General features: G+C 31.3%; 1 protein-coding gene across 5 annotated transcripts in view; it reads right to left on the reverse strand.

The window, feature by feature from the left end:
• The window catches only part of LOC117168779 (titin homolog), a 126593-nt gene that overhangs the window by 100449 nt on the left and 18587 nt on the right, over nucleotides 1-7557 (reverse strand). The window contains exon 1 of one of the 5 annotated variants that reach the window (XM_033354564.1): nucleotides 6234-6339. The exons of the other annotated variants lie outside the window; for them this stretch is intronic. Coding sequence (XP_033210455.1) covers nucleotides 6234-6304 — 71 coding nt within the window. The 5' untranslated portion in view covers nucleotides 6305-6339. Of the gene's footprint in view, nucleotides 1-6233; nucleotides 6340-7557 lie in introns of those variants that run through there. 5 annotated transcript variants of the gene reach the window in all.

Raw genomic sequence — 7557 nt, forward strand, 5'->3', positions numbered from 1 at the left:
TTCTATAGAGATGGCATTACTAGACTAGAACACCGCTATGAGAAATGTATCAGCCTTGGAGGAGATTATGTTGAGAAATAACAAAAAAAAATTCTTAAAAACATTGTTTTTCTTGGTCAGGCCGGAAACTTATCAATCCACCCTCGTATGTCTCTATGTGAGCACGATATTTTTTGCAAAAATCGATCTTTTAGATTGGCCCTTGGTACACTCTTTTAGTGTCCTAAACTAAAGGTAAAGTTCGTTAGCCAGCCACTATGGATAAAAAGTCAAAAATTGAGCGCATTTTTACTATTTTTGAGACCACCTTTTTCAAAATTCAAAAATTTTCTGTATCGGTGCTTATAATACTCAAAAAGTTAAACAATTTATTTTAATCATTTTTTTCATGAAACCATAAATGACAAGAGTTATAGCATTTACAAAATTCCAAAAAACAGAAGAAAATTAGCATTTTAAGCCAAATGACGCAGGATATCAAAAAAATCAAGAGAAGAAAAATGTTGCTTCTTGAATTTCCTACAAGATTATCATAACGACTTTTTGAATTTTCTTAAAAAATCGAAAATTGAAATTTTGAAAGCATAGAAACTAACGGAAAATCTAAAAATTACATTTTTCGGTCAAAATATGCAAAAAACGGTAAAAGATGATTAGACAAAAGATGTGCATTTGAAAAAGATCTACAAATTTTTAATTATTATCTTTTTGATAGGATGCGTAGCCTCTGCTTTAATCGTAAAAAGCATAGTTAAAGGCGAAAGAAAAATCTGCGCGGTGAGTGGACACCAGGGTGGTCCAAAAAACCGACTTTCGAATAGAGGACATGCCCCCCCCTCCCCCCCCCCATTTTGTGAGGTTGTCGGAAAAAAAAAATGCCCTCCAAGTTTGAGCCAAAACGGATAATATTAAGAAGTGTCGCAAAGGCCCTGAAAATCCCATAAGATTAACATCTGTTTTTATAATATAATGTGTTTTTAAAAAATAAACAATAAAATTTACTCAATTCACTAAACTGAAATGAAGATAACTTGAAGACCAATTAAGAAAAGGTGAATTGAGGATACATATCCATAAATACTCGACGTGATATAAGGAACTTGTATATACACGACTCTATCCTGATGAGGAAAACGTATAGTTTTCGAAACGTCGAATAATTTGAATAAAGGATTCTTTCAACACCTTAATCCTGTGGTCTGAAGCATGTCATTTTTAGCATCTCATTCATTGTTTTAATTATTAATTATTACAACACTCAGACAAACGACATCGCTTTCCAACATCTTTTATATCTTGCCAATCATTTAGCATTTGTTTAAACAATTTATTATTATTTAATTGTAACTTTTTCTCAAAACGAGGTATAAAACTGTAGTTTAAAAACAAATTAGTTAGCTTTTCTGCTTATTATTAAATATCTACTTCATTTAGATACTAGTACCTTATGTTGTAATAAATTATTATTTGTTTAAATAAATTTGGTTTGTTTAAACAATTTTTTCCGAAAATAAATGTTTAAGATTTCTGTTTTTTGCGATTATTGTGGTAATTTGTCATTTTTGAGAGCAACAATTTTTGTTTTAATTTCCAGTGACGTTAAAAAAGTACAAAGATTTTTAATTCCTTTCAGAATACTAACAAAGCAGAGATTAGAGACTCCCCAACCAATTCTTAGTATCTCCCGCAAGCTAAGTTTAAATCTAGAAACCTGAATCTCATTTTTCCGAAAACCAAAATTTCCTCATGTTAATCTTATGGGATTTTCAGGGCCTTTGCGGCATGTCTTATATTAACCGATTTGGCTCAAACTTAGAGGGAATTTTTTCTCTGGCAACCTCACAAAATGGGGGGGGGGGTGGTATGAGCTGTAATAAACAAAAAAATTTCAACAGGTATGATTTCGGACCACCTTAGTGGGCACATTCTCATCACAAATTTTGTCTTTTAATTCCTTTTTCGTGTGTGGTTTTTCAAAAAATAAAATTTTGTCATATTTTATTGGTATTTTTTACGATTAAAACAAAGATCAGAACTATCAAAACATTATTCATGACAAATTAATTCATTTTTAAATTCTAATCACAGAAATTATTAGATTTGTGTGAAACTTGACCCCCACCCCAGTTTTTGTCAAATATCCACGTTTTGAGACCCCCTGAATAAAAAAACATGTTTTGAAAACATTATTCTATTAGATTGGCTTTTGGTACATTTTTTAGTGTCCTAAACCAAAGTTCAAGTTCTATAGCCAGCCACTTTAGATAAAAATTCATAAAGTCAGCGCATTTTGAATATTTTTGAGACCACATTTTTCAAGAATCAGACATTCTCTATACGGATATTTGTATTATTTAAAAACTCGCACAATTTATCTTAATGACTTTTTTCATTAAACCAAAAATTATCAGAGTTATATAATTTACAAAATTCCAAAACCACACGAAAATGAACATTTTAAGCCCAATAACGCACGATATAAAAAAATTTCATTTTTGTATGGCCTACAAGATTATCAAAACATCTTTTTGAATTTTCTTGAAAAATCGAAAATTCAAATTTTGACAGGATAACAAATAATAGAAAATCAAAATATTAAATTTCTTCATTCAAAATATTAAAAATTTAAATTAAAGAAATCTAATTGTTTTTCATTTATTATGGAGATATAAATTCAAAATGGTTGATTTGAAAATCCTTCAAACTAAAAATTGTGCAACTATCAAGAATTATATCGAAAATTTTAATATATCGGAAAATTTTTGAGGTTTAAAATCAAAACCATACAATTTAGAATATTTAAATCTAAAATGAATAAATTTCAACTGAGTAAATGATTTTAGAATGAGGTGTTATAAACTGAGTTATTTACAAATTGAAAAAGTTACTAATTGATGTTGACATTTTAAAAAAGTTTGAATCTAACTTATTTTACATTGTGCCATAAAAAGTTCATTGTTATTTTTCGGTTTTTTATGTTCTCAAAAAATTGCCGGTAATTTTCCTCTGTTTTTCCGGTCTCGGCCACCCTGAAACTACATTAACCATCATTCTTTAAAGATTAAATTTTAATTCCTAGAGATAATTTGATTGAAATTTCATCCATCCAAAAATGGGAAAAGAAATTTTAAAAACATTATACGTCGATTACAGAAGTAATATTCGTCTTCGGGAATTGCTTATACTGTTTATTTATAAATACTTTTAATATAAAATGTATTTATAAATACTTTTCATATAAAATGTATTTAAGTAGATTTATTTTTTTCAATTAGAAAATTTATTTGTTGAATTTTGTCTCTTTTCACGTGATGGCAAAGGTCCAATTGAAACGTCATCATGTTATTCTTCACTGTTCTTCCAATTCTACCGAATTCTGTCATTCAGCCGGCGCGTTCATATTGCGCAATTTCCTTCAACAAATACGCGAATTCCGATTCAAGTTTAAAAACATGGAGAGCATCGTTACTTAATTTTAATAAAAAAGGCGTGTCATCTGCTAATCATCATTAACTTCAATTAGCACTTGAAGTAAAAAATTTTTACAAAATTAAAAAAAAAGTAAAAGTAGGGCAAAAAGTAAAACACGGGGTAAAGCTGGCTTGGCTAGGGCTTAATTCAACCAGGGTACTCAATAAAGGAAGTAGAGTACGGGGTAATATCGGTAGGGGTACGAGGTACAGTTATCTAGTGTACACGGTGGAGATGGTTAGGTTACGGGGTAAAGTCGACTTGGGTACTGGGTAAAGTCGAATAGGGTACGGGGTAAAGTCAGTTAGGGAAAAAAGTGCGACTGACCGACGGACACTCGAGCGAAACTATAAAGGTTTTTGTGGGGCGATACAAAATCCTAAAAATGTATCCATTCATTTATATTCCTTAACTATGCAATATTGACCGACTGCCAACTTGTTTCTGTCAGTTTGAATAATGATTTATGTCAATAGAGACATTAAGGCAAAATGTAGGTTTTATGAGGATGTTATATTAAACATCTAATTATTTGCTACATAATTTTGCAGGAATTCTTGATTATTATATAAGGCTGCTACAAAATTCAAATTTAGAAATTCCCTAACTTTTCCCTGACCAATTTTTGTACATTTCCTGGCTGTTACAAACTTTTTTGTTGCTTATGAAATTACCTTACAAGTAGGAGATTAGTACTGTTAATGCAAATTTTTTTTCTACATTTATTTTAGAGAATTTTATTGTCAACAGTCATGCAGAATTTTGTAACCAAGGAGAATAATTTTCTACTAAGAAAGGAGAATTTTGTACAAAATACATTAAGTGAAAAAAGATTAATTCTCTACCAAAAAATATGATTTTTTTATAAATAAATTTAATTTTCAACCGCCAAAATATGAATGTTGAACCAAAAAGCCAATTAAAAAAAAAGTGTTCAATTTTACAGTCACAAAAACACGAGTTATGTACAAAAAAAGTTGAATTTGCAACCCAGAAACATACATTTGCAATCAAAATAATGAAATTTCCAAGAAAAAAAGACGAATATTTAACCGAAAAAAATCAATTTTGACTTAAAAAGCTCAGCTATCGATTTAAAAAATTTACGTGGACTTTAAAACTAAAAATAACACGTTTCTAGTGAAATAAATGAATTTCAACTAAAAAGTATAATTTTCAAGCAAACATTAAAGTTGCGTTATCAGTTAAAATAATCATTTTCAACAAAAAAAACACGAATTTTTAACAACATAAATAATTTTTTGAACAAGTATATTTGAATCGTGATTAGCAAAATGTTATTTGTCTACCAAAAAATACAGATTTTCAATCAAATATTCAAATTTTCATCAAAACAAATGAGTTTTAACTAAAATGATGAATTTACATCCAAAAACTCTTTTTGAACAAAATAGTTGACTTTCGAACGAAAATCATGAATTTTCTACCAAAAAATGCAAATTTTTTAAGCTAAAATGGAATAGTAACATTATCAATTAAGCAAATTAACTTTTATCAAAACGGTTAAATTTTAAAGAAATTAATTTTTCACTAAAATAGTGAATCTTTTACAAATAAAAAGAATGTAAATAAATAAAATTATAACTATATATCAATATAATTATAAATAAATGAATATGAATAATATATAAATAAATCATATAAATTTTAACCAAGTAATTGCATTTTTTGCTCAAATGGTTTCTTTCTTAATCCATAAAAGACCAATTTTGAACGAAAAAGTTAATTATCTACCAAATAATTCAATCTTTGGAAAAGTGTTTGCTTTCTCAACATCTAAGAGACACATTTTCAACAAAAAAGTTAAATTTTCAAGGTGGTATTTAACTTAAATTTACTGAAAATTCTTTGACTCTTTCACATTTTCGCTAAATTCCCTGATCAGTTTGTAAATTCTCCGACTTTCCAGATTTTAGTGATCTCTAGAAACCCTGGAAAATATAATAAAAATATATTCTGTGTTGTAGATGTGAATTATTCTACTATATTTTGATTCGAAAAATGTATACTCATTTGTAAATATAGTTTCTTACTTCTTTAACCAAAATCTTAGACAAAGTTAAAAAGTTACAACTAATAGAAAACGTATCTAGCCCGCGCGAACGAGCAAAGTCTTACGTCAGATACACGAGGGCACGCAGCCGTCAGACCGAGGCTCTCGCCCGCGATATTTCTAGATCACGCTATAGAACTTGGGTTCAAACACATCATTACACTATGACACGATCCCTTCAAGAGACTTAAAAAAAGAAAAAAAAAAGAAACAACAGGCTGTCTTCAGGGTGAAAATTAAATTGATTTAGATGATGTTAGACAGGAATGAAAGGCAAACTCCATTAGCTGATGTGTCAGAGGAAGATCAATCTGTATCCCTGCATGACACTGGGCAAACACATCATTTCAAACTTTTCTAAGATTATGATAATCTAAGTAATGCAAGTAGAATTTGTTTTTCTTATGGTCCCAATCAAACTATTTAATTATATATATATAAAAAAACAACATATTAAGCCAGTTTGAACAAAATAGGACAGTAATAAAACATGCTTCCAGAACCAAGCATGGATTGTGTTTATCAAAAGGATACCATATTACTTCGCATTTGGTCCGAAATCTTGCTTCATTTTCGAAAAAGTAACTTTATTTAGTCAATTTCAATATAAAAAGACTATTATAATTAAAAATTTCGATTGATATACCAAAACAATTTAAAACAATTTTTGTCTATGAACAAAGCCTACCGGTTTCCCGATCCATCAGAGGACCTTGCAGCATGGGTTTTCTTGGCACACTTGCAACACTTGCTACCCATAATGCAGCCTCGATTCTTCACTTAATCGATTCCGAATCACTTTTTTATCACAATAATCCACAAGCTGAATCAACCCCTTTTGCTCGATTTTTCGAGCGACGCATTATGGTCGAACTTGGCCTCAAAAAAGTGGGTGGAAACTGGAATTCGGATATTTGGGGCGAAATGGCGACCGAATTTATTGTTTTCAGACAGGCGCGTTAATAATTCTGAAGCACGGCAACAAGGTCTAGAATTCTATATGAGTGTCACGAAGCTTTCCACCAACCAGAACGTGAGTTGGTCCAATTCGCGCGCGCTTCGCCCTATTTCGAAGCATCGCGCTCGTCGACGCAAGGACGCGGCTCGCTCGTCGCGTCGACGTCGATCCTCGATCGATAGGTTTCGAACGTCGCGTACGTCTCTCGCAAGACTGATAGCGGCGCATGGCACTTAGCCACCCGTTAGTTGCCATTTCCACCTTCCGACTCACCCCTTCCTAGAATTTAACTACTGAATTAAGGGAATGAGGAGAGATACATAGCAAAAATAGGTCAAGAATTAATTTCTAGTCTTAATAGCACAGAAAAGAAGCGCGATCATTTTTCTTGTAGCTCATTTGTTATGTTCTCGAAATAAGATTTCTACATTCTTATCATTCCTCATTGAGACAGTATTAGAAATGTCCGAAATTTTACACTTCGGTTTCTCAACGGATCTCCATGTTTTGAGACCCCCTGAAGCTAAAAAAAAAACAAGTTTTAGCGATGACGTGTGTATGTCTGGCTGTCTGTCTGTCCGTTTGTAAACACGATAACTCTCGAAAAAATGAACGGATCAAATCAAGCTTTAGCACACATTTTTTAGGTCCGAAAAGAAAGAACAAGTTCATTAACTAGTCTTTCTTGAACAACGGTTATGGTTTTCTGCAACGAAAACGCTACACAAAATCAAATGTTTAAATTTTACGCCAAACGACGACACGTACGTAAAAAAAGGTTTAAATATGTCTTGAAAAAGCTAGTGCTGAATAGGAACGCCCCCTTGCCCCCTTTCCAGTAACAGTTCTTTCCCTTTTGAAAAAAAGTGAAAATGCAACCATATTGCATTTCTGGTAAGCTTTATTTTCATTATCTGAAACGTAAAAATACATTCATACCCAATTTCCAGAATAGGGCTGCCGGGGTAGACGGTATTAACGCTGAAATGCTTAAACACGGTGGCGAGTGTATACCACATAGAGTTTGCGAATTGATAAATTTATGTTTCGAGAT

Source organism: Belonocnema kinseyi, chromosome 3 (genome assembly GCF_010883055.1).
Source record: "Belonocnema kinseyi isolate 2016_QV_RU_SX_M_011 chromosome 3, B_treatae_v1, whole genome shotgun sequence".
NCBI lineage: Eukaryota > Metazoa > Arthropoda > Insecta > Hymenoptera > Cynipidae > Belonocnema > Belonocnema kinseyi.